A 27,121-nucleotide genomic window follows, 5' to 3' on the forward strand; every position below is an offset into this window, starting at 1 on the left:
CACATCAACATCGTGGTCATCGGGCACGTGGACTCGGGCAAATCCACCACCACCGGGCACCTCATCTACAAATGCGGCGGCATCGACAAAAGGACCATCGAGAAATTTGAGAAGGAGGCTGCCGAGGTGAGGCGTCCGGCTCTCCACCCGCCCCCGCGCTGCCCTGCCTTCCTCCTCCTCCTCCTCCTCCCTCCTGGTTTTTGGGTTCCCCAGCTGCTGCCATCTCCTGCYAGCACAACCATCCCCTTGGGAATATCTTCCCCCCCCGCCCTTCTTGCCCCTTTCATCCCTTCCTTTGCTCCTGCTCATTCCAATCTCTCCTTTCTCTGGGGTACCTGGCACTTCTGCCCCCTCTGGCCTGGGGAAACAAGGACATTTGGGTGCCTGTCATCCTCCTTGCCCAAATTTTCGCTCTGGGCCTGGGGTGACTCGTTACCACAGGCTGCTAACGAGGACGGGGTGGAATGAGGTCTGGATTAGGTAACCCCCGCAGTCCTAGGGATTCTGGGAGAGCTCCGAGCTGGAGWGCTTCGGGACATCCCAAAATATCCTCCAGCACGAGGAGGAAACMGCGGGGATCCTTCGCGTGCCCAGTTTCACCCATCAGCTGGGGGAAAAGCTCCCAGAATGGCTGCACTGCTGGTTTRACCCATTCCAAAACCCACCTTCCCATTTTTCTCCAGCCGACAGTCTGCTCCTGGGAACCTCCCATATGGAAAAGCCGGCGTGCAGCACGAGTGCTTTAGCTTAAATTCTTTTATTCGGCTTTTATAAGGAGGGCAGCATACCAGGCATACCAGGCAGGTGTTCTTATTCCTGCTGCATGTAAAAATGGCACAAAAGAAGACGGAGAGGCTGGAGGGGCCGGGTGGGAAGGGCTGCGCGCTAGCAGCTCGCGGGAACCGGCCATGGTAAATTCTAGAGCGGGGCCGGGTGAGGCGCCCTCATGTATTATTTATAGGGCAGATCTGCTCTCTTGGAAGGCRCCCTGTCGTCATCGCTCCGGGCGGCTTTGCTGCGGCCACCCCTTGATTTTTATTATTATTATTTTTTTAATTATTGTGGACAAAATCTTGCCTTAACAAAAGCAAAAATGCAAAAAAAAAAAACCCCAAAAAACCCAGACAAAAGACCCACTTTCCGGAGCAGCCGGGCTCCAATAGGTGCTTTGCTGTCTGTCCGCCTTAACCCTTGGGATTTGCCGAGACAAATCATCCCTTTTCCTCCCGCATTGCCCGGCCCTTTGGGCAGCTCTCAGGTGACGAGCTCCTTCCTCGCGCCGAACCGATGCTTCGGCCTCACTCTTTGAATTTATATTCAATAAACTCAAGATTTTTTCAATATATCAAGAGCTTTTCAGTAAATCCCCCCACACAGCTTCGCCTCCCGATGCGATACGCTGGCGTTGGGTTCTTCCCGCTGTGATTGCAGCTATTTTAATTGAAGAGACGCTTTCCCCTGCCTTGCCAGAAGATGCCGGCCCTCGAGGCTGCTATTAATAGCCCCGCGCTGGAGCTTAGCGACTCCATTTTCTGATGCTGGGAAGGGTTTTCTTCCATTAGGTGGCATTCGCAGGAAATGGAGGCCTGCGGGAACCCAAAAATCCAGCATCTGATTTCCCTTTTTTTCTTAACAGAAGAGATAAAGGAAAAGGATTGATTTCTTTTGACTTGCAGGCGGAGGTAATAGTATCTCGGGAAGAAAAGGGTGGGGTTTTTTTTTGTTTTCTTTTGCCTTTTTTAATCCTTATTTGTGGGTTCCAGCTAGGGACCGTGCCTCCGGTGGCGTTCGGACGAGGGAAAGCCGCCGGATCGCGGCCCCGAACAGAGCCGCTATTGTGCCAAGCCAGATAATACCATGTTTTTCCAACARCAGCTCGGGGTAACTGAATATACCCAGTGAAAGGAGGGAAACAGTTTGCTAAATAAAGCATCTCCCTTGTCCCCRTGTTATTCCCGGCATTAAGGCCCAGATGGATCCGTGCGCGCTGGCTGCTTTCCCGCACRCTTGACCCTGTCCCGTGCCTCAGTTTCCCTGCCCGCAGCCCAAAGATGAGCTGATTTTTGCACGGCACAAAATGATTTTTGCAGCTTTTCCCATGGTGATGCAGGGATGAGATGGGGTTTTGGAGCAGGGATTCACCTCTGATTCCCCATCTCCCTTTTCCAACGCAGGCAGCGGGAGAAGCACCTCCCYGCTGTTCCCGCATCCTGGCTTTTCCATGGAGCAGGGGGAGGCCCTGGGGGATTTACAGCAAGCTGCAATGTCATCGCTGCACTCAGCCCTTACGTAAATGATCCGCCGCTGTTAATCACTTGCATGTGCCCGGGGACACAGGGCTCGTCCAGGGGCTTMCCAGGAACCTGAATTGGGAAGCAGAGTCGGACCAGGCTCATCCATGGAGCATCCATCCGGAGCCTGGCCGGGCTGGAGCTCCAAGGCTGCTACTAACCTTCCTGCCATGCAACATCTCCCCGCCCCAGACAGGGATATTATGGATTTTGTGGGCGAGCCTTGGGTCCTTGGCGGGGAAGGAGCTGCAGCATCTGCTCCCWGCGCCTTAGAGCCCATGGACTCGTCACCACTGACCTATTTCTGCGACTAAATCCTGTGCTCCGCTCTGAAAACTCAGCCCTGGCTCTGAGACGTGAGGCTGGATGTGGATTAACCCCTTCCCGGGCTGCCTGGCGGGTGGTTGGGGCTCTCCTCCTGCCTCATCCCGTGCTTGGATAGGGATAAAATGCTCAGGAATGGGTGAGAATCAGGCTCTCCCATCAGCAGGACCTCACTGACACCCACCCAAAGGAGGAACTGGCTCGGGAATCACATCCTGATTGCCCAGGAGCCTGCTTTATCCCCATACTGAAATACGGGGCTTAATACTGTGAGTTTCTGCACCCTGTTTTGTGTTAGCACCCAGTTCTGGGTGTGATTTCGGCCATTTGGCCACAGCAGTTGTCAGGCTGGAGCTGGCAGGAGCTTTTCCTGAGAATTCGCACCCTCTGTGACAAGCAAGTCGGTCACATTTGGATTCCCATCATGGCACCCGGCACACATTTCATTTCCTTTTAACCCTTTCTCCTCTTCCACCTCGAATATCCTATGGGTTCACTCACCAAGCAAAGCCCTTTCCTACTAGCCAGCTCTCCTGTTGCTTCAGCTAATAAAGTAAATTTTCCAGCATTATTCTTCCATTCTTTACCATCATCATCTCCCAGCAGCAGTAGCTGGTGATGCTTCATGGACATCTCTTGGGGGACTGAGCTACCTCCTTGCCATGCGGTCCCACCTAGAAATGCAATTAAGAGCTTCTCTTCCAGGCCGTTCTTCACTTGTTGGAGCATCTTGAGGACATTAATATCTCCTTTCACCTGTATTTAGCAGTGTGTAGGTCATTAGTGACACTGAATTCAGAGGGACTGATGTTTTCCATGGGACACTGCTTTTCTCTGAGCTGGTGGCCTGTGTAGCCCRGATAAGGTGGGTCAGGGGCTGGGTTGGCCCTGTTGCTGATGCTCAGGTTTCTCATGAGGCTTCTGCCTTTGTATCTCTTGCCAGATGGGGAAGGGTTCCTTCAAATACGCCTGGGTGCTGGACAAGCTGAAGGCCGAGCGTGAGCGTGGCATCACCATCGACATCTCACTGTGGAAGTTCGAGACCACCAAGTACTACATCACCATCATCGACGCCCCCGGCCACCGGGACTTCATCAAGAACATGATCACGGGGACATCCCAGGTGAGCAAGGGGAGGCCAGCCACAGGAACCGCTTCCTGGCARGCCTGGTGGCGCGGAGATGCTGTTGATGCTTCCTGGGGTGGTAGTTTAGACACCAAACAGCCATCGAGCGTCTTTGAGAGGGGTCCTTGCAGGAGGCCCTGGGTCCTGGTTTGCTGCAGGGGTCCCACATGTCTCATGGGTAGCAAGGCATCCAGGCTCTGTGCTTCTCCAGCCAGCTGGGGGCTTTCTCATGCACAAAGAGATCATTTTTTCATCCCATTTCCCTTCCCCTGGATGAGGTGGGATGAATATCCCTGGGAGGGATGCCTTCATGCCAACCTACCTCCCACATTGTTCCAACATCTACCAATTCAGATAAGGAAGAAACCATATCTTAGGTGTTGTTGGCCAATGAGATTGCAAAAGTCTTTCCATCAGGCAACGTTGGCACTATGATGTGATTTATGGGACAAACTCTGCGGGCTCCCCCTCCAAGGTAGACCTCATCATGCAGTGGGACATTCCTGCAGGTCTTCACAGCTGGTGGGTGCAGGATCAGCTTTGCTACAAGCTCAGAGATGGCCCATTGCAGCCCTAGCTGGGGCTGAGCATTGGCCTTTACCAACCCAGGCAACTTCTACTGTGGCCGCTGAGAAGAGGGAAAATAAGTGGGGGAAAGCAGCGTGCATGGAGACCGCCTGAAAGATTCCCAAGACTTCCCTGGGTTTTGGACAAGGCCCTTGTTGGGCCCCCCTGAGGGCTCAGGATGAGGTCCTGCTTGGACTGGCCCAACCTGGAGGAACCGGCACCACTTTCCAGCCCATGTTGCAGAGGTGTGCTCAGCTGCCATGGCTGGAATAGCAGGGATGGGGTTGATGTGGATTATTCAAAGCTCCTGAGATGCCAACAGGAGCAGACATCTGGGAATGGGAGCAACTCATTAGTTTTCTCCCTCCGCCAGGCTGACTGCGCGGTCCTCATCGTGGCTGCCGGCGTGGGTGAATTTGAAGCCGGCATCTCCAAGAACGGGCAGACCCGCGAGCATGCCCTGCTGGCCTACACCCTGGGCGTGAAGCAGCTCATCGTGGGCATCAACAAGATGGACTCCACCGAGCCCGCCTACAGCGAGAAGCGCTACGACGAGATCGTCAAGGAGGTCAGCGCCTACATCAAGAAGATCGGCTACAACCCGGCCACGGTGCCCTTCGTGCCCATCTCGGGCTGGCATGGAGACAACATGCTGGAGCCCTCTCCCAACGTAAGTGTGTGCTGGAGCTTTTCAATCCTCCCCATTCCAGCTGTCTCGATCCAGGCAGAAGCCGCCCTTGGTGCCATCAAAGCTGCAGGCACGTTTCGCACGCCCGTGGTGCGTAACGTGGTGCTGCCAGCATGGGCGTGCTGGTCACGTAGCTCCGGTCAGGGATGAATGAGTGCTCTGTTTACGGCCCCGATTGCTGCTGTGCTGTGGCCAGCCACCACAGAAGCAAAGCACGGGCGTCTTCGGGAGATGATCCGTATGATGTTGCTTTGGGGGTGAAGGTTTTGCATCTTCAGRGCCCTCGTGATGTCCTCCCCACTGCTTGCCACGCTCAGCAGGAATGAGATGCACAGTTCAATGTGTTGTTTAGTGCAGTTTGGACCACTTGGCCTCAGGTTTGGACCTGCTGCATGGCCCAGCCCCATGTGTTAAAGCATTAGGTGCGTTTTCCCATGGGTGCCCATCAGCACCAGCACCCCCAGGACCTCTGTGCATCCCCCATGTCCTTCACTCTAGGAGATACCGAGTTTCTCACAGCTAGCTATGAAAACCATAGCTTGAGCATCCTTTCTGGGTTGCACCTTGTCCTTTTGGTTGGGAAATGCCCACCATGCATCGTGATAAGAGCTACAGGGTACAAAAGCCGGGGCTTTGGGGTAGGAACTGGCTCTTACTTTGCTTGACAGCAGGAGAGAAMGAAGAGCCTGAGGAGGGATGGGGGCTTCTTGGCAGACAGGCTGTGAATAACACCACTTTTTTGGAGCAAAAGCACCTAGCCTGTCATTGGGAAGGCAGCTATAAGGAGACCTGGAAAAGGTTTTCCAGGTTTGGGAAGGTCCTCCAGGGTTTTGCTGGTTTGGAAAAGAGAATTTTGGGCGTTGGGGAGATTCGTGTCCCCTCCAGAGCGGAGCTGGGACCAAGGTCAGCCCTGGCCATGCCGAGCTGAGCAGCACAGCTCGTGGGTGCGTGCGGATGAGCCAGGCTCCAAATGTCAGCAGCTGCTGGGCCGGGAAGACGATCCCGGACAATTCTGCTATTAATAGGCTGGGTGCTGGAGGCAGGGAGCAGGGTGGGCCTGGCTGGCCCCGGTGCACCTCAGAGCGTGTGCCCAATGGGACCCGCTGCCCGCGTGAAGGGAGGGCCAGAAATAACAGCTGCGATGGGGCAGCTGTCTCTGGGGTGGCTTCCAGGAGCCACGAAAGCAGCGGCTGAGGCCAGGGCTTCGGGAGGGAAAGCTTGGAGGGCTGGGAAGGGGCTCGGAGGTTTTGAGGTGCAGAGACYGTCCCGTACAGGGCAAGATCCCTGGGGAGAAGATGCCACCTTTGCTGGGACCCCAGCCAGCTGGGGACATGGGGACAGCTCCCTATGGAAAAAGCTTGAGCAGAAATTCAATGCAGAGCTCCCTCCTCTCATTCCTGGCTTAAAGAGCACTGTTTTTTTTATTTATTTATTTTTTTATCTCGCATTTTCTGGCTGGGTTTCATCTGAGCACAAGGCAGTCAAGTGACTTGTCTGCCTGTCAAGGGACTTATCAGCAAGTCCTGGGGCTCCATCAGGATTAGGAGCTGTGATGTCGCTGCCGTGTGTGGTGGCTCTTGCCGCCTCCGTGCTCGCATGGATATGGATCCCGCATGGGATGCAGCATGTCAGGTTGGAAGGAGGAAGCCAGAGGGCCTGAAACTCGACACTGAAGCCTGGAGGTGCTGGATGCTTCCAGCCCTGTCCAGCAGGTCCCTGAGGAACTGAGGTCCCTGGGGTCATAGGATTTGTGGTGCCAAGTGAATGCCAATCTCTGCTCTGGGTGTTTTCCGCCTTGGTGGGCATTGGGTGAAGGGGATATTCCCCTTTACTGAAGGGAAACTGAGGCACGGAGCCATTTATCCCTGCTTGCACAGGAAGCACGTGTGTGCACATAGGGGTGCTCACAGTAACTCGCTCACGGGGCTCTCAGGCCGGGCAAAAGCAGAGAAAATCTGGGTGAAAAACAGGCATTGCTTTTTGGGGAGCAAACACGGATTAAATAGCAGGGATTTTATTGAGCGCCTCTTTCTGCAGATTCAGTCACAAGCYCTGACATTTTGCAGAGCGGATTTGCTCCCGGTTCCCATATTTGTGCCTTGGGATGCCAGGCAGGCGATGCAGCCCCCAGYTTAACGGGCAGCGCTGATGGGACGGGGATGGTTCCGGAATCCCGGCACCCGGGTGCGGAGCGGCGCCGGGAAGGTGCTGCCGGCGCAGGGGGCATTGGGCTGGGGGCTCGCGGTGCAGAGCAGGGACACCGGCGACAGCTGCGGCCGCGGGCGGCATTTGGGCAGCAGATTGCGAGGGAAGGGCTGAGTCATCCCACGCATCACATGCGGCTCCGGCAGCGCCTCGCCGAGCTCTAATTTCATCAGGCTTYGTCAAGCTGGCGCACAGAGCAAGGGCCGAGCTCCGTCTGCTCCCCGGAGCGATGGGGATCTCCTGCACGCCCGGCCTCGGGGCTRTGCTCCGTCAAGCCACGTGCTGGCAGGAGTGGGGTGGCCCGGGGACCCCGTGTGCTCCTGCACCGTGAGGCACCGTCGCGTGGAGCCTGTGAGCTCTGGGTGCTCCTGAGACGCGCAGCAGCCTCCAARAAGGGGACTGTGCCTCCTTGCTGCAGTGTCCTCGGCTGGGCAGGTTTCCCTATCCACCTTTTTTAAATTTTGTTTTAGCCCCAAGGGTCAAGCTAGGGCAGAGGCAGGGAACCATGCGTGCAAAACGCTACTGCACCTCCAAATCCCAGTTTTCCAACACCCAAACCAGCAAAACAAACCCCAGACKGTTGCGCTGGGGAGCAGCTCGCTTCCAAGGAACCACTTTGCCAGGGCGAAGGACCCGTTTGGAGACGGGTCGCATCTGGAGGCCCCGCGGGAAGCGGCTGTGCCAGGAGGCAGGATTGGGATTGCTGGCATGGTGGGCAGGGCTGGGATGTGCATTGCGGCAGGAKCAGTGGGGTTCCTGCAAAGGTGCTGGGAGTTGTTAGGAGCAGGGGACACGAGGGACACAGGGGACACGGTGCCGCTGCCTCCATGGGGACATTTAGCTGCTTTCTTCCTTTGCCGTCTGTTGGGAATAATGCAGGGATGTAACTGCTTCCTTCTTTCCCTTCCCTGCCAAGGGATGACTTGCACATTCCTTGGAGAAAGACGAGGGGAGACAGAGCAAGTGGGGACATAGGAGCCTCCTCGGTCCCCAGTTAAACCCAGGATGGGTGAATGGAGCAGCAGCTGATGGGGACCGCTGGGAATAGCCCCAGGGGTGGTCTAGAAGCATCCGAGGCTCCCCAGGCTCCTCTCCCTCCACCTCGGTGACATTGGGCGTGCTGAGAGGTGGCACGCATGGCTCATCTGCCCCTTTTGCGGCTTTGTCCCCAGATGCCTTGGTTCAAGGGCTGGAAGGTGGAGCGCAAGGAAGGCAACGCCAGCGGCGTGTCCCTTCTGGAGGCCCTGGACACCATCCTGCCKCCTACCCGCCCCACAGACAAGCCCCTACGCCTGCCCCTCCAGGACGTCTACAAGATTGGAGGTGAGCAAAAGCCCCCTTGGCTTCTCTCCCCCTCCACCTTAACCAGGGACTTTTTTCTCTAGGGATTTGGGAGAAGGTGTTTCCATCTATGGTGGCTGGAAAGTGGAGGATTGTTCTCCTCTGGCTGGAGGGAGATTGAGGCAGGGTAGAGACCTGCTTTGGCCTTGGGTTGTCCTGGCTTGGAGAGGGATATGCCAGAAGGTGCCAGGAGCAGCGAGGACTCCCCAGGGACCCTGCGATGTCACCAGCCAGCTGCAAATTCGGGTGTCCCCAAGGCTGAGTCTGCAGAGACMAAGTGGGGGCCTGCTGGGAACAAGCTCCAGCGGCAAAAGTGAGCTATGGGCAAGGCCAGCTTGGAGGCTGCCAGAGCAGCACTCGGGAACGCCGCTTGGGATGAGACGGATCCATGGGACAAGCGCTCATGGCCCTCGATGGCAGCGGCTGTGCCCGCCCCATGCCCTCCACATGCTGGTGTCAGTCACCAGCACCTCCGTCCGCTGAGTGCCCCTTGGTGCTAGCCATGTATGGGACCATCTCCTCTCCCCTGCTCAGGTGGCAGCGGGGATGGCTCTTGGAGCTATAAATACCCAACGGGAGCACCGGCGCACTCGCTGCTCCATGCTGCCACTCCACCCTTCCCAGCCCTCTGCTCCCCTTCCCAAGGACACGTGTCCTCAGGAACGAGGCAGGCGGTGAATGTCCCTTCCTTGCTGTCCCAACAAGCAATTTGACAGCACCTGCAGARGCAGATGAGGTGGATCCATGGGGAGCAGCTCTGCGCCATCCCCTCTGGGAAGAGGGAAGAGGGATGTCATCACGCCATGGGACCAGCAAGTCCTCAGAGAGATGAGACCCCGGGGTAGTGGGTAGCAGAGGTGGAACAATCAAGTTCCCCGGCCTCTTCTCATGGTTGTTTCTCTTGATGCCTCTTTACCCAACTCCTGGTCTTTCTTAAAGTCTCCAAAGACCCTGAATGAAGGGTCCCTTTCATTCACTCTAGTGACAGCATGGGTTGCTTGGTCTTTGATGAAAACCATTGGATTTCCCTAGCCTGTACATCCATCTGGACTGTGGCCGTGCTCCCCAGCAATACCTGGGGCTGTTACAGCTTGCTCTGCTCTCTCCCTGTCTCCCTGCAGGCATCGGCACCGTCCCCGTGGGCCGGGTGGAGACCGGCATCCTGCGGCCCGGCATGGTGGTCACCTTCGCRCCTGTGAACATCACCACGGAGGTGAAGTCCGTCGAGATGCACCACGAGGCCCTGAGCGAGGCCCTGCCTGGCGACAACGTTGGCTTCAACGTGAAGAACGTCTCGGTCAAAGACATCCGCCGTGGCAACGTCTGCGGCGACAGCAAGTCGGACCCGCCGCAGGAGGCGGCGCAGTTCACGTCCCAGGTGGGCAGAGCGGTCACCATGGTGGTTTTAGGGGACACATAGACTGCCAGGTCTTCCCATTGGGTCTTTCAGCAGCACCCATCATGGAAGGGATAAATCCCAGGGGCTGGATTTTGCCGCTGGATGTTTTAGGCTTTCCTKGGAGTTTTCCCAGGGTTTTAAGCAAGCCCCAGACTTGCAAGCTGCCATACATGTGTGTGTGCAACTTGCTTCCTCTCTGCCTAAATGCGGCCACCTCTGGCATGGAGCAGGACAAAGGAACCTACATGAACCCGTGAAGGACATGACCCCATGTCTTTCTGCTCCTGGAATAAATAAGTAATAGCTTAAGTAAAGCTTTAAATAAAAGAGAAGCTTCTGCCACGGCAGTCGAGTTGCCAGCTTTTCCAGGCCTCTTCCACAAGAGGTCATCGATGATCACCGTGGTGGTGAGGTAGTGCCAGACCCTCAGGATGGTTGCCCTGTGCATGGTGCCAGTGGCCCATGTCCTGCTCTCATGCCGTGCTCTCCTCCTCCAGGTGATCATCCTGAACCACCCCGGCCAGATCAGCGCCGGCTACTCGCCCGTCATCGACTGCCACACTGCGCACATTGCCTGCAAGTTCGCTGAGCTGAAGGAGAAGATCGACCGGCGCTCCGGCAAGAAGCTGGAGGACAACCCCAAGTCGCTGAAGTCGGGCGACGCGGCCATCGTGGAGATGATCCCCGGCAAGCCGATGTGTGTGGAGAGCTTCTCCCAGTACCCKCCCCTCGGTAAGCTCCTTGCTTGGTGGATCCACCCACGTGTTTCACTGTGGGGTCACTGTGAGCAGCATCCAGGCCATCCCACTGGGTCAGTTGGGGAGTCTAGTGCATTCCTGTACTTTGTGRCTCCTTGATGGCCTCAAGACCTGCTGCATTAGCCATGCTAGGTTCCTCAAGCAGCAGGCAGCCTTGCTCTTGAGCTGAGTAGTTATTTCCAAAGGCAGGGCTGGATTTTCCCCCGGGAATAGCAGCTGTTGTGTGCACGGCCTCTCCTTCCAGGTTACTAAGCTTCACAGTTGCTGCACAGTGATGTTTCCCTGCAGACTTCCACCTTCCCTGCCTCTGTTCTAAAACAAAATTGATTAGGAGAAAGARACAACAAGGAAATCTGCTCAAGAGAGGGCACCTTTTGATGCAAATAATCCCAATGTTTCCATGATGCTGCCCACCTGGAATTGCAGTCATTTAAGCACAGAGAACCATGAGGGCAAGCTTGATGGTCAGGACAAGCCTTGGTGGCTCCTAAAGTGGCCTCGTCTTCCCGCAGGTCGCTTCGCCGTGCGCGACATGCGGCAGACGGTGGCCGTGGGCGTCATCAAGAACGTGGAGAAGAAGAGCGGTGGTGCCGGCAAGGTCACCAAGTCAGCCCAGAAGGCCCAGAAGGCTGGCAAATGAATCGTAGGCTCCCCGTGTGTAGCGCAGAAACCATCCCTGACACCAGGACGCTGCCACCGTCTCCCCCGGGCGCATGTGTGCACATCAGCTTGTAAGAGTTTATATGTCAACGACTGGATGCTCACCATTAAGGTCCAGTGGAAATTCTTTAAAAGGAAAAGCATGTTCCAGCGTTTGTGAGGCTTCATGTCAATTTTACCAATAAAACTGGTACAACATCCACCATGGAAAAAAAAATACAAAAAAAAAAACAAAAAAAAAGAACAAAAAAAAACAAACAGTGAACCCCAAAGGTGTGGAGCTCTGTGTGCTTGTGTGTGTCATTGAGGGGGACAACGTGGCTGGGTTTTGTGTGCTGTCATTTGTAGCAGGGTGGACAGATGGAGACACATATTATAGGGCCCAGGTGATCCCAAGCTCTCGCCTCTACCGGTGCAGGTCTTTGGGCTACTTATCCTGACCTAATGCAGAGGGTGCTCTGGTGGCAGCCAGTTTTCAGTTGCCTCTCCACCCTGGTAACAATGAGACCCTTTAACAACCTTTGTACAGCCCTTTCATCTCAACTTTTCCATGCAAAATAAGCTTGGATTAACCCCCTGAAAGTAGAGCATTTGAGGAGAGAAAGTAGCATGTCCTCAGTTCCTAGAAAGGCCACCAGAACAGCAGCATCTTGTTGACTCTCCGCAATGACCCCTCGTTCTGGGAGAAGGGGCTGGAGGGGGAACAGGCACCCAGGGGTGTAGGGAGGGAGGATGGCTCAGCTCCCCAGCATCTCTCCAGACTCTGCAGTGTGTCCCCACCATGGTGTGCTGGGACCGGGTGGGATGTCTTCTGGCCACAAGTGGGTTTAGGGTTGTATTGGGGCATCCTGGAGCCCATAAGTTTGTTCAGAGGAGGTTGCATGGGGGCTCCAGAGAGGTGGAGCCACACATRGTGGCCCTTGGGGCAAGGTGGCCAAGGAGCCACAATCTGCGTCCAGCCAGGACCTTGAGTTTCTGCAGAAGACAGAGCCAGACCTTGAGCCCCTGGAGAGGGACTTAATGCCCCCGTGCCCATCTGCTGCACTACGTGGTGACCTCAGAGGCTGTTGGCCCACTGAGGGTTTAATCTCATGTTCCAACCTTCTCTTTCCGTTCCCGGCTTCCTTGGCACGGCCCCTGCGCCAAGCACAGGGGATTTTGCACCATCCCGGATTTCTCCAGATAGGAAAACATCTCCTCGGGGAGCGAGGTGCATGTGGCATGGTAATTAACAGTGTAATTTTGAGAAGGAAGAAATAAAGCCCCTGAGGATTTAATTCAAGCTCACTTAGGGCTCAGGCAGCTCCTATTTACTCAGCCCCGTCTCTGCACAGTTTGTGCCCCATGGGACCTGGCTGGAGACATCTGCAAGGGAGCATCTCCTCTGTTTGGGAGGATTGGGCTCTGCAGGGAGCCCAAATAAACAAAAATGTTCTGATTCAGCCCTGCTTCACAGCACCAGGGTCTAAGAAAATCAAGTAATATGCTGCATTTCTCAGAATTTCAAAGAAAAAGCAAATGAAGCCATGATCTGACTCTAGCAAAAATCTTGGGTCTGAAGATGTATCATGGGCTGAACTGGGCCACAGGTGGCCTTTGGCAAACCGTGTCATTGGCCCGAGTGGACCCRAAAACCATCCCTGGGGGACAAGAACTTGCTCAAGGGGATGCAGTATGAGCTGGTGAGACGCACCTCGAAGGGGCACCTTCCCCTCCACCAAGGCACGATTGGGTGCCCTGGGCCCTTGCAGCTCCCAAGTTCCACCAACCTCATGGTCATCCTACAGATTTTTCTTTCCTTTTTGGAGACACATCCCATCCCTGCTCTCTAGCCGGACGCTTTCAGTCTCAGGAATGCCACCTCGTGGAAAGAGGCACCAGATCCCTCTGCAGCAAGGTCAAGAGATCTGGACCTGGATCCCAGGGCAGCTCATGGCTGCCAAGGGCTTTATCAGCCTCTCCTCTCCTTGCAGATGTGGTTTTTTATGTGGCATTTAAAGCATTGGGGGAAATTACTGGAGGTTACAGGAAAGCCGAGTCCACATCCCAGTGCCGGATCTGGCTCTCCCTGCTATTCCCAATCAGCTGCTTTAGAGGAAACTTAACAAATTCCCACCTGCAGCAGCGGGGAAAGAGCAGCTGTGAGATGAGTTCTGGCCAGTCCTCTGCATGGGGCAGCCTCCATGGTGGTCTGGGAGCCCTGCGCCCTCTTGCAGCACCCACGGGAGAAGGGGAAACGAGCAGCTTTACCTCCAGCCCCGTGTCTGCCTGTTAATAATTTAAGGCAAGTCTCCTTCCCCTCCTGGCTGCCTCAGCAGGCACTTGGGGCCACTAAAACATTGATGAAGCTCTGGCAAGGCTGCAAGAGGAACCCACAGCTGCTGAGCGGAGGCACCATGTGTGGGCTGAGCTCAGCGTGCAACTCATTACAGGGATGTTAGTAATAGCAGGAATTCCCGTTGCTTCCTCATCGATTACTGTTATCTCCCATGCATCGTACTGAGCCTTAACCCCATGTGGCCAGGAAGGTGCTGCCAGCTCACGTTGACTCAAAAGGCATGGGGAAGCCCAAATTATTCTGATTATTGTTTGGAGTTGCACTCTGCTATGGATTCAGGCCAAGTGAAGGTCTCCTGGCCTTACATCCTTTTCCCTTGGAAGTCAATGAACACATTGCYGCTGGGGAACACATTTACTGGAGAGGTTAAATTACACTCCCAGCCACTTCAGGCCTTGTCATGGGATGTCACTCAAGCTGGTCCTGCTGCTGGAGGCCCCGACCAGCTTTCTGTGGTAGGTGCTGGACACCTACCTGTGAACAACAGGTGAACAACACACCACCAAGTCCATGGCATGGTCTTGGAAAGTGGGCTCGGCGCTGAGCAAGATCTCTGTCCTGGGGGCTGCRTCCCAACAGCATCCCAACAYCCAGCACGTCTCACCTTGCAAAGCACTTCTATTTTCTACTCCATCTAACGCAGACCTATAAATCACTGCCAGAGCTGGTCTGCAAAGACTAGCCTGCCAAATCACCGGCAAAGCTACGCACTTCCAGACCATCCATCAAATATAGTCCCAGACGTCCGCAGGGCAGAGCCTCGTTACCTGCTCGGCCTCACTGGAAGATCACGAGGAGGCTCCAGGAGGGCTCTGGGACACATCTGGAGATGCACGTGTCTTCTCMAGGTGAACCTAGACCCTGGTGTCAAACCCTCCCGTCCTTGGCAGGGTGTCCCTGGCAACCCCATAGAAGGAGGGATGGGAAGCAAGGGGCTGCTCATCTCCTGCCAGTCCRTACTCAAGCACAGCATCCCTTGGAGCAGATTCGAGGTGTGCAACGTGCCCCCCGAGGTGCAACGTGCTCCTGAGGCCGAGCAGAGGGGCTGGGGCTCCCACTATGTGCAGGGAGGATGAGGAAGACGTGAAGGTGGGAGCTCTGGTCTTGTCTTTGGTCCGGGCTTTGTGCCCAGYGAGCCGGCAATGCAAAACCCTCAGGATAAACCTCCTTGGGAAAGAGATGACCTTGAGGATGGCTGAGTCTAGGGGATCTAAATGACCCCTCTCCTGGCACCACTTGCAAAGCTTATTCCGAGCGCTTTCCATCCCTCCGGCCGCTGTGGATGCCTGCCCAGAGCAYTTAGGTGCAATGGGCCCGGGCATGGGCAGCCCCCGGCCAGGGCTTTTTAGCAGTTTACACCAAAATTCCTATTTCAATGTTTTAGAAAAGGAAAAAAAAAAGTCAAAAGAAAAAGAAAAAAATAGCTTTTTGTATTTAGGAGGTTTTCTTTGTTTCAGTAACACAGAGAAAAAATAATTAGTTTAATGCAAGCTACTGCCCCAGGTGTCATCTTAACCCATGACACTGGGCTATGAGCCACCTGGGACCTTTAGAAGCCTTTTGCTTGTTTGTTTCACTCCTTATTTTTTTTTTTGTTTCTCTTGTTTTTTTTTTTTTCCTAATTTCCTTGCTGAATAAAACACAGAAATCTGCTGTATTGCTGCACTGCTCATCTCTCAGGGAGAGGGATGTGTCAGAGCTGTTATCTCTTGCTTTCTCTTGTGATGACAACCTCCAGGCCCTACATATTCATGCAGGTTTTTCTTCAGYGTGGGGGCAGGTGGGAGGCAGGTGTCTGATGAGGTGCAAAGTGTTTAATGGGAGCAGTTAAAAACAGTGATTGGGGGAGTTTTTGCTTTTGATTCTAGTGAGAGCAAGGTCCATTCCGAGGTGGACGCTGTCCTGGCATGACCAGATGAGTTACCAAGATAAAACCAGGTTGGTTTTACTGCTTGAAAAGCTGCARGTTGGGGAATTCAAGGGAATTATGGAGAGGTGGCCATGGGGTGCAGAGAGGTTATCCTGGAGCAGCCTTGTCCCCAAGGGTGGGATAGGGTGCAGCAGGAGGTGGATGTTATGGGGTCCTGATCCTCATGGGATGGAGCAGGAAAGCAAGGAGGTTGGGAGGGGGTCTGCAAGTGCTGCCAGGCATGGGGAATGACTAGGAGATAAATTTATAGAGCCTAGAGAAAAAGGAAGACTCAGAGGCAGCGTGGCCACGGGCTAAAAATASCTTCAAGGTAACTGTGTAAATGAAGAAAGGGAATTGTGTGTGGTCTCAGAGGAGGCTAGGGAAAGACCTGGAGGCTAATGAAGGGGAGAAATAGAGGCTAGAGACTGGGAAAGAGAGATTAGCCAAGGCGGATGGGCTGGGGAGGGGGCTATGGGGAGACCATAGCTGGGCAGGGGGACATCAGTGGATGGGTGCAGGGAGATCAGGGTGGATGCAGGTCCCTGTGTGACTGGGGGACCCTGCCCAGAATGTGCTGGGGTTGGTTCTGCAAACCAGAGCTATTGGGGTCCTTGCTGGGGAGGTGTTTTCAGCTCTGTGGGTGCTCTGAGGGTGCCCCTTCCTCCACCTACCCGGGCAAGTCACTGTTACTTCCAGCTTTACAGTGCAAATTAATACTTAAGCTTCATAGATTCTGATCGTGCTTAGAAAGGACAAGYGTAATGCAGGTTAGATGGGTGCAGGCGTGTGTCCTGTCAGGGTTAATCCTGTGCAAYGTGACAGTGGTTTTCATAAGATGGGGAGACTTCTGTTTGTGTCATCAGGCTCTTCCAGTTGCAGGYCTAGCCAGTCCTATAGGGTATTATTTTGTCCTGATGCTTCTTGGAGATGGGTCCAAGAGCTAGGAGTGAAGAACAGGACAGAAAGAACAGGGTGCAGAAATCTTKCATCCAGAAAATATAATATAGAAGAAATAGCTTTGCCAGCAGCAGCGCTAATGAAGCATTGTTTTTTATTAATGTGTTGAGCATGAGTGCCAATTGAAGCATTTTGATGTCAGGGGTGTCTCATGATCCCCTTCTCTGGTATCTACTGAAGATGACTTCACCCTTCAGGATCCCCTTTGAATGGAAGGAGGAATCACTTYGTTTCTTGTGAAAAATGATGTAGCCTTAATTAGCTTTGAGGTTGGTGACCGTTAAATGTGATTGGAACTGGGTGGCAGTCTGGTATCCCTTCTAGGCTGGCAAAAAAAGTCAGTGCTGATATGGTGGCTGGGCTGGAAAGGAGTGCCCAGGGAGGCCTTTGCTCTTCGGAACCTGCTTTTTCATGGTGATCCCTCCACACCAGGGTTCATCCCATGGGAACAGCACCTGTTGCTACAGCCTGACCAAACGCATGGCCTAGAGCACCCATCCCCTTGCAAGGGCTTGCAGAMCCCATGCTCACCCACAGCAGAAGGCTCAGGTCAAACCATTGCTGATCACAGGAGAGAGATTTTTCAGAGCCGTGAGACACGGCTACTGCACCTGCCATTAACCCCGTGTCCTTAGCGACTACAGATTTATAATGTGCTTTTAATCCCTTCCTCAATCCAATAAAGAAGGCATGGATCTTCAATCTAATTTAAGCTTGTTCAGCCAATTTCTGTCTCTTACTGAAGGCYCATTTCCTTATGGCTCAATTAACAGCAGTGATAAGCAGGCTCCCTTCTAATTTACTTTACTCTGCACTCATCTTAACACTTTCTTCCCCACCCTGCTCCTGCGTCTCTGCAGCTGCCTCCAAATCTCCACCTTGCACAGGGTGAAGCCTCTGAGCACGGGCTTATACTAATATATAAATAAATATTTATATACYTACATAGCCAGAATTTTGTGTCCCTCTTGCACGGTCACCTTTGCCATGAGTTACACTTAGTCCATCCCAGCACTGCTCTACTCCAAAACCAGCAAATTTCATAATGTGGATTCATTTGGAAGTTTCTAGTGGCCATTTCCATGGTCTGGTGACCAGCTAGTGTTGATCCTTCCCATCTTTCAGAGAAAGGCCCTACCTGAGACTACACGCTTTAGTGGTGGGAAGGGATTGCTACCATRTGATGCTCTTGAATCATCGACAGGGTTCTTCATTTAGACACAAAACTTCTCTTACAGGTGACATAAGGGTAGAAGTATCTTCTGAAGTGGTGAAGTGTTCTCTGGCTCTTGGAGGAGTAACCCTTGTTGCTTAAACCCTACCCTTGGGGAGCAACAGCTCCCAAGATGGGTCCATCTCTATGAACTGAGTTGTTTTGTTGTTGTTGTTGTTGTGGTTGTTTTTTGTTTTTGTCAGGTTTTCTGCTTTCAAAGTCAAAACCTGCTTGGCGTTCATTGGCCCAAGTCATGGTTAACCCRAAGGTCAGCTCTGTCTATCATTGTGAGGCATGGGTCTGATCCATAAATGTGGTATCCAGGGGACTGTTTGAGATTATGGATGCAAGAGAGGTAGCTGGGGAGAGAGGGATGTACATGGGGTGAGAAATGACCGATCTCTTTGCACCTTCACTCTCATGGGGTTAGGACTAGGGTGCTGCAGCCATCGGGGAGCCAAGCAAGGTGAGATGAAGCCATCTGTCTTGGGGTTTGGAAATAGCTCCAGGAGAAATCTGTGCGTTACCAAACCTACGAGATGTTGGCATAGTTTGTGAAAACCCCCAGTCGTCGTGCAGGCTTCAAGAAAGGGCATCAGTTATGCACTCCAAGTGGGAATATATCCCTGGAGTCATTCCACATATTTCACACCAGTCACCTCTTACTATGTCTCAAAAATTGCCAAAGGACAGAGCATGAACTTCCTGTRTCTTCATACAGCTTGATAGATTTTGTCTTGCCTGCAGGGCCTGAGCTATCTGCCATGGCATTTGTGTTTTAAAGCCATCAGCGGTGTTGAAAGTAAAGAACTGACTCAATAATTCTGTTTGTTTGTGGAGACGTCATGTCCTTGGATGAGACAAAAGCACCTTCCCAGTGCTGCTTTTATATATTTCATTAATTCACACTATGTTAGTGGCTGTGTCTTCTGTCCTTCAGCAGAAGTAACAACATAACAGACCTCMTCTTCAAAACTGGCCTGCGTCTTGGTCCTTTGAGTATTTGTAGCCCTGTCGTTTCCACAAGATTGCTGCTTCTATGGGCTCAGGGTGTGCTCGGTGCTGTGCAAGAGTATATTGAGGTCTCTTAGCAGCTTGCAGGCTGCGGGAATGGGCAGTAAGGTGAGTGGTGATGTGGTCAGGCCCTGAGCATGCTGATGGAGAGACCAAAGAACAGCTCTTCTGCCATCCTGGGCAAAGCCTCTTCCCCTTGGCCAAGCTGCTTCTAAAGAGACTCCCACTATATTCAGTGCTAAGCCATGAACTGTTTCTTGAAGGAGTCAAGGATACCTGAAACACCAAGGATGATGGTGGAGCAAGGCTAGAATGGGCCTGCATCAAATGTTTCGGACCTCTTACACCTCCCCTGGATTGGTCTTTTGCAGCAGATGCAGCTGAGCTTCCACAATCCAGGGGAGCACTCTTGGTATCATTACTCATTGGGGCATTGCTTGTCTTCACCTGGCTTTTTATCTCCATCCTAAGTGGAAGCAACAATTCCTGAGAGRTGGTACAACCTCACTCTTATATTTTTTTTTATTTTTATTAAAAAATAATAATAAAAAAAATGACATCTCATGTAGCCGTCCAGTGCTTAGGAGTGACAAAATCCCATCCTTTCCCCTGGCCCACTCCTATTTCTGTGATGGGCTCAGAGACAGGCAACCCCAAAAGCTTCAGTGCAACGTGGTAAACAACCAACTAATTAGGCGAAGAGGAGCGAGATGAATTTAGATTCTTCTTTAGAGCTCACAGACTATTTGTAATCTTGAGTTTGTTAATTGAAAATTGCTTCCTCTGTGTGTTGTTGGCCTTTTTGTGGAGGGGGATATTTCCTGCCTTTGGACTGTGTAGCTGGATCTATAATAATGCACTTTGTACATTAGTGCCAGGCACATTTGTAATTGGCCACCCTGTTAAAGAACAATAATGATCTTGCAAGTGTTCACAAATAATGAATAGAATGGCCCCTCGCTGAATTGAGTAATTTATTCACTGACATACTTGCAGATCTGTTTTTCTATTATTTAACCCAGCTTTAGTTTTCTGCCTGCATCTGCAGAGATGACTTCTCTTAGCTACGTGTCAGGAAGAATGTGGGTCACAGGAAGCATCCTGTTCATGAAAATGTAGGGCTGCTTCRTGCCAGTTCTTCTCTTAATGCACAGGATTGGACTCGGAGAGTAAGTGGTGGGAATTCAAGGCTCTGTGCTCCTCTAATCCATTAGATACTGAGCTTCTCCTTAGGCATACGGAGAGACTGTAGAAAGCAAAACCAGGATTGGGGCAATGTACTCTGAAAGGTTTTGTTGGTGTTTTCATTTAAATACAAAAGTCCTAGAAAAACTGTCAACAACAGGGTTTTTTTTTTGGCTTTTTTCAGCAMTTTTCAGCAATTGTTCTTTCGGCTCCTGCCCCAGCAACAGAGTGGCTGAACTCCTGTTCTGGTGTTGACGAAATCTTGGGAAACTGTTTTGGTGCTTCCCAAATAACCAGCCTGTGACAAGAGAAGATTAATCTAGGCTCTTAGTTATTTACATCTGAAAGCCTTGTGCTAAAGCATAATTTATTTATGAAGAATGTAAGTGTGCAGCTCGGGTATCATCCATGCTATGTTGGCTTCTAAGTGCTAGAAAGCTGCCCCAAGCACTTGTTCGTGGGCTTGGCTTCGCCCCCAAGGCTGATCTTGTGCTATAGGTTTTCCCRTTGCACTGCAGTCATCACTTTTATTGGAATATAGCTGTATGCTGCATATACATCTTTATTCTTCAGTTTCTTTAGGCTAAATATTGTCTTCTCTAGGCTAAGTGATGTCCTATGAGCCCTGTGAAGGTGCACAAGGAGGAAATGCTCCTTGAGGCATGAAGCCAGTCATGTTGTGTGGGGCGAAATGGTGAAGATGGAGCATAACCAAAAGGCCTCATTAAAGAGCTGGGTTTGGTCAGCGTATTTGGAAATGGGCTCCCTAATTTGGGAGCATAGTCTTCTCCCCGGCCTGGCAGCCATATCAGGATGGAGTTTCAATGCCTTAAATAAGTTGCATTGTGCTTGAAGCGTGCGGAAATGGAATGGCTTTAGACCTGGACATTTGGCTGTGTGGTTAAGAGGGTCCTGGTGCTTTCCTGGAGCCACCAAGAGGGTAAGTGGACTCAGGTYCCTCCCGCAAATCCACCCTGCTGTTCTCCATGGGACCATGTTGGAGCTCTGGGGAYGGGCACCTCATCATGGGGGTTGGCCCTGCTCTCACTCCTGTYTTAGCCCTTCCCATGGGGGTGTCCGTGGGGGAACTCAGGATGCTGGGCCCTGATCTGGGGGGGCAAGGTGATGACGTGTGGTTTTTGGGAGGGAGGAAGCATGCCTTCCAAAAGCTGGGGGTGAGGGGAAGAAAATGTCAAAGCCTGATTTATTATTATTATTATTATTATTATTATTATCATTATTATTATTATTTTATTGGAGGGGGATGGGAGGAAAGATGCTAGAGCGTGACTAAGTGTTTGAGATGAGGTGTCAAAGCATTTTATTTTATTTTATTTTATTTTATTTTATTTTATTTTATTTTATTTTATTTTATTTTATTTTATTTTATTTTATTTTATTTTATTTTATTTTNTTTTATTTTATTTTATTTTATTTTATTTTATTTTATTTTATTTTATTTTATTTTATTTTATTTTATTTTATTTTATTTTATTTTATTTTATTTTAGGAGGGCAATCCTGGAGCCTGCTTTGCTGGGCAAAGCTCAGAGCCCGGCTCGGGAGCAGCACGCTGGCTTCCCAGGGGACGGGGGCAACGGCACAGCGTGACATTCCGGGGGCAGGATGCCGGGGCCCGCTCCTGGGCGGAGGATGCCGGGGCCCGATGGAGGGCGGGGAAGCGCGSTGGGGGGGCTGGAAAAGCCTCCTCCCCCGCCCGGGGCCGCCGAGGCCCGCAAAGGGTTAGTGCGGGCGGAGCTGCGGCGGGGCTGAGCACATTGCAGCGGCGGCTGCGGCGGCGGCTGCGCGGGGCGCGGAGCGGCGGCGGGGAGCGGGCGGAGCCGGGGCCGCCGCGCCAGGCTCGGCCTCTGCCCCTTCCCCGACGTGTCCCGCAACCTGGAGGGCGCAGCCGCCCGGGCCGGGCCCAGGCCCCCGGCGCTGCCCGCGGCCCCCGCCGCCGTCATGGTGCAGAAATCCCGCAACGGCGGCGTCTACGCGGGGCCCGCCGGCGAGAAGAAGCTCAAGGTGGGCTTCGTGGGGCTCGACCCCGGCGCGCCGGACTCGAGCCGGGACGGGGCGCTGCTCATCGCCGGCTCCGAGAGCACCAAGCGGGGCAGCATCCTCAGCAAGCCGCGCTCCGGCGTCTCGGGCGGCGGCAAGCCCCCCAAGAGGAATGCTTTCTACCGCAAGCTGCAGAATTTCCTCTACAACGTGCTCGAGAGACCGCGGGGCTGGGCGTTCATCTACCACGCATACGTGTGAGTGAAGGGATGGACGGGGTGAGGGGGTCCCGCTTTATCCCCCCGCTTTATTCCCGCAGCGCCCACGGGGAGCCCGGGCATCCTGCGCTCTGCAGGGCACCCTGTGCCCAGGCTGCACCTTCTGGGAGGGGATTTGTGATGGTGAGGGGAGGATGCTGGAGACCCAAGAGGGGACCAAGTTGCCCAGGGGAAAGGGGAGGCTCCTGCGGTCGGTGCCGGGGCTGGAGCAGCAGCAGGGATGGTGGCTCCGTCTCGCTTTGCGATCACCATAGCAATGCTGGGAGCAGCGCGGAACAAAAAACGCTGCTCAGGCACCGGTTCTTCTTCCCAACCCCCCCCTTCTCCTCCGTCCCCATCTTGGGCATGGGGTTTGGGGGTGTTTTGGTGGCCCTGTGCTGGCTCCTGGCGGGTTTCCTTGTCCCCTCTGCCTCTGTGGGAAGCGTCTGAATTGGAGATGTGTCTAGAAAGAAATGCTAATCAGTGTCTGGGGCTTCCTGAGCCGGAGGCAGGAGCGGTAAACAAAGGAGCATCCCGGGGAGCCGTCGTTCATTTTGTCACCAGAGATGGTTACACCTGACCCACCGTTTGGCCAGCAAATACTTCCCCCAGGGCTTTGCTGCATGAGGCGCCCCAGTGACTCGTGTTGTTGCAGAGATTACAAAGGGAGGGTCGGATAAATCGCTGCCTTAATGCAACTCCCTCTCCTCTGGGACTGCCCCTGGTCCCACCAGGCTCTTTTGCAGGCCTGGGTGCCATGAGGCAGGGACTTGGGTGCTCTGTTCCTTGGTCCAGATGTATTTTTGTGTGTACATGGTTTCCAACATGGTTAGGGCCTCTCAGCCTTGACAAGGGGATTTTTTTTTTTGCTATTCTTCTCCTTCCTTTTGCATAATAATAATAGTCACAGGATAGGTGGTGGGAAACATTTTCTGGTGCTCAGCCATTTTGTACATTGAGGCCTTCTAGGGAGGGTTCAGTCTGAGAGATGCAATGCTGCCTGGGTTGAAGGGAGGTGGGAGCCTTGTCCCCTTCAAGGGTCTTGGGCTACTGCAGGAGCTCATCTTCCTTGCAGGAAAATGGGAGAGGGCAAAAGGGAGCTGTGGAGCTCACTTGCTGTTCCAGTTAACAGCCCTGAGTCCAGCACCAGGAGTCCTGAGCTTCCTCCATGCTCATGGGCCTCCTCTTGGAGGATTTGGGGGTAGTTTGTTGTGAAATCCTGCAGGATTCTGCAGGGGGATCGGGAGCCTGTGTTGCTTGCATTGAGGACAGATCCTGCCTCGTGTTTGGCATGGGCTGCCTGCTATGAAGGCGCAGAAGAAGCAAGCACATCCCAGGACCGAACGGGGTTTATAAGSTTCTTCAGTGTCTTCAGCAACCCTGGCTTAACTTCAGAGGTGTTTTGCAGTCTGGAGCGGCAGTTGCTTGGGCCTGGCCCCAGCAGAGCTGTCACAGCAAGCAATGCTTGCGAGGTGGGACTGGGGCACCCTGGCCAGGACCCGCTTTCCCCCGCGCGCTGCCGCTTGGCCCAGCGGCTTGCTCATATATTACCTAAAGAACGTGGGCATCAGCATGCAAAGTTGTTGGGATAAAGCCTATGCACCGGTTATCCCTTTAGCAGAGCGCTGGGATTGCCCGGGTGAGTCCAGCCCTGCTGTGTTTGTAGTGTTTGATGGAGCTGGGGTCCAGCAACCCGGTGTCCAGGGTTTCTGTTCCCAGGGTTTCTGTTCCCAGGGTTTCTGTTCCCAGGGTTTCTGTATTCTGGACAGACAGGCTGGGCAAAGGCCTTAGTGCACAGGCACACCAGAAGTGACCGGTTCAAGGTCATAAAGTTTGTCTGGGAGAACTGAAGTCAGCCCAGGCGGCCTCAGTGCCAGCGCCGTGTCCCCCCCGCAGGCCACGCTGCCTTCTGCCTGAAGCCCCATTTTGTGCTAAAGCCTCGAACAGGGACTTGTCTTTTGCCTTCCTGCTGAGCGTGCAGGTGCAGGAGTCTTGAAGGAGACCCTGGATCCAGGAGCCTCGTCCTGCTGTCTGGCTTGGACACTACACAGCTTAATCCCTCTGTAACTGGCCCTGAAAACATAGCCATCCCGCTGCTGTGCTTCTCCCATGGACTTTCCTTTTTTGTGCTAAGAGTTAGGAAGCATTTCCAGCACAAATGAGTGGCTGACCCTGCAGAGCTGGATTATACCTTGTGTGGGCGGCTGCCTCTAGACTCAGCTGCATTTCCACACGTGAACTCAGCTCCTGTTACCCCCCAGGTCTCTGTCTATAGGTGTTTTGGCTCCCCAGGGCTCAGCAGCACCGGGAGCTGCCTTGGCCRTTGCAGAGCATGCAGCAGTGCCCAGGCAGCTCCTCCTCCGATTGCCTCCCTGCATCTCCGAGTTAAAGCACAAACAGCGACTCCTCCAGCTTAAAAGTGTTTAATAGATGCGAGCGGTGCCCTCTGGAAGCACTCCTGTTAAATGTGTGCCTGCAGAAGCTGAGGTTGCACAGGGCATCTGGCTGCCTTGGGATTTGGGTGCAAGGCATTTGTTCCCATTGCTGCATCCTGGCTCCTGTTCGTCTGTTTTCCTTCTTTCTGTTGCTGCTCGTTCCCCTTTGCACCGTTTAATGCATGAGAAAATAGGGAAATTCCATGCAAATGCACCTCCATCCCCCTGGCTCAAGTTCATCCCTGCAGCCTCATCCCAGATGTTGTGTGTGCAAAAGAATGGTATTAACCTGCACGAGCCAAGGCTGCCTCTTACTCCTGTGTTGTTATTCAATCTTATACTTAACAGCTCCTCCCACTCTGACTCTCCCAGGTGACCTRCTCATGATATATGTGTATGCACACATATATATTTATGTCCCCTAGGCCAGAGCACTGATGCCAGCTTTACCTGCCCAGCCCTGTGCCCCTATGCGTGGTTGAGCCTGGCAGAGCCTCCTTTTTGACTGCAGCTGGAGGTGGATCCCCAGTCGTAGGCGTTCAGGCCTCCTGTATCCCAGGGAGCCTGGGAAGATGGGAATCTTCCAATCCTCTCGGATTCAGGCTTTTTCTTTCTTTTTTTTTTCTTTTTTTTCTTTTTTTCCTTTAGTGGGCAGAGCCTTAGTGCTGCAGCACGTGGCCTCATTCTGCTCGAGATGCAGCTGAAACCTGAAAAGTTGAGCCCTGCATAAAGCACTGTCTAGACTTTCAGAGGGAGGTGGTAGCACTTAGACCCTGAGGCAGTTCTCTGCACAGGGAGACCTTTTACCTCCAAAATCATTCCTTTTTCCTACTTTTGATGGTTCCAAATATATTTTTTTCCTCCTTGCTCTTGCTCACTGTAACCTGCTCTGTGTTTCATGGTGCTGAGTTCCCAGCCCCAACACCTGAAGGTGATTTTTATTTTTTCTTTCCCCCTTTTTTTAATTTCCCCCCCCTACCACACAGTCAGGAAATACTGTTATGCTCAGTGCTAATCCAGACCAGGTGCTTGTGCTGGCGCCCACCTAACCTGAATGTATCTGGAGATGCTTTTCCTGATCCTCCAGGTGAGCAGCTCRTGTTCAGCCCCTCGAGGGAGGCCTGGGCTTGGGGTCGGAATCAGAAAGCACAAAATATCTGCTTGTTTAGGCACTTCTAAAGCTGCATGTGCAGGGCAAATGGAATTCTTCCATTTCCTAGTTTCTGACTTCAAATTTGCAACCTGAATGTGTCTCCTGTCTGAGTTAAAAATAGTTTGGGTGCATTTTACCTCTGCATAGCGTGCACCATGCGCTGAGTTAATTAAGCATGGGCATGGCCTTAAATTCCAATGAAGACGGTGGTGGTTTCCACTTGCTCTGCCTGATTTGATGCTAATATTCTTTTGCTGTGCCTGAACCACTTTACCCTTTGCTGTTTGAGCCTTAGGTCAGGTCCATCTCCCAAAAGCTGGGAACCTCCAGCTGTTTTGCTGCTGTCTTACTTGGATTTTGTATCAGTTCTGCTATTTTTTTGCAGTTTTTTTTTTAATTTACCTTAAAGTATTTTCTAGTTGTGAATAAATGTAGTTTATCTCCTTATTACCCAGCCGCAAGCCTGGGAGGCTCATGGTTGATGGCAAGTGCTTGCCCACAGTGAGACATCCACCTACAGCCTCAATGTCCCCAAACTTTGAGCCCATGTGTCCGTGACCGGCAGGGCCACCCTCRTCCCGGTCCTCGCTTATGCAAGTGTGGTCTGTTTGCTTGGCCACCGCTGCCAGCTAAAACATGCTGAYGCTGAGCGTGCCAGCTCGTAAGGAAGAGGGAAGATCGGTGCCAGGCCCGCGATGAGCTCCAGGAGCCGGGATGCTGGGTCAGCTCTGTGCAGGCTGAAGTGCTGTGCTGGGCTTTAGCCTCCTGCCTGGGATAAAGCTGCATCTTGCGGGAGGGATGGACCCAGCTTGGGCTCCACCTGCATCTCCTCTCAGGCTGTTTCCTTGCAYGTAATGCCATGGTTCTCCCTCTTCATGTTGGGTGATAGAGAAGGTTGGGAAGGGACATGCAGATCTATGGTAGAGCATGAGCTGTAGCCATCCTACTTCTTATCTCATTGCAGTAGAGAGGCATATTCTTAGTTGTGCCTTGTCTTCCAGCACCACTCCTGGTGTTGGTTTCCTGACAAGGAGAAGCAGAACCAACTAAAACCACTTCAAAAGCAGGTGAATGTCATGGGAGGAGGTTGAGGCTGATGCAGAGTCTCCTGAGCACAGTTTCTCTGGGTCATTCCCTGTGGCTGTTTCCCGCATGTAGAGACTGTGTCCTTCCTGCAGGACAGTGTGGGCAGGCAGAGCCAGGCCTTGTTGTTTGGGAATTAATCTTGGAGCCCTTAAACTGGTTCATAGGAGCATCCCTGCATGGGTCTGTCTCCCTGCAAAATTATGCAGCACTRG

At 53.0% G+C, this 27,121-nt stretch overlaps 2 protein-coding genes across 4 annotated transcripts in view; both read left to right on the plus strand.

The window, feature by feature from the left end:
- The first annotated feature begins 6 nt into the window (after positions 1 to 6).
- EEF1A2 (eukaryotic translation elongation factor 1 alpha 2) lies at positions 7 to 11,559 on the plus strand. The gene is made up of 7 exons (XM_026041926.1): positions 7 to 126; positions 3,559 to 3,738; positions 4,682 to 4,978; positions 8,374 to 8,524; positions 9,664 to 9,920; positions 10,439 to 10,673; positions 11,212 to 11,559. The coding sequence occupies exons 2-7, from the start codon at positions 3,559 to 3,561 to the stop codon at positions 11,337 to 11,339; spliced, it is 1,248 nt and encodes a 415-aa protein (XP_025897711.1). The 5' UTR covers positions 7 to 126; the 3' UTR covers positions 11,340 to 11,559.
- Positions 11,560 to 21,939: 10,380 nt separating this feature from the next.
- The window catches only part of KCNQ2 (potassium voltage-gated channel subfamily Q member 2), a 57,004-nt gene continuing 51,822 nt past the window's right edge, over positions 21,940 to 27,121 (plus strand). For all 3 annotated transcript variants that reach the window (XM_026042254.1, XM_026042256.1, XM_026042255.1), the window contains exon 1: positions 21,940 to 22,235. In XM_026042254.1, the coding sequence (XP_025898039.1) occupies positions 21,940 to 22,235 (296 nt within the window). The remainder of the gene's footprint in view (positions 22,236 to 27,121) is intronic.

The sequence above is a fragment of the Nothoprocta perdicaria genome, unplaced genomic scaffold, assembly GCF_003342845.1.
Source record: "Nothoprocta perdicaria isolate Ctin4 unplaced genomic scaffold, notPer1 scaffold_3, whole genome shotgun sequence".
Taxonomy (NCBI): Eukaryota; Metazoa; Chordata; class Aves; order Tinamiformes; family Tinamidae; genus Nothoprocta; species Nothoprocta perdicaria.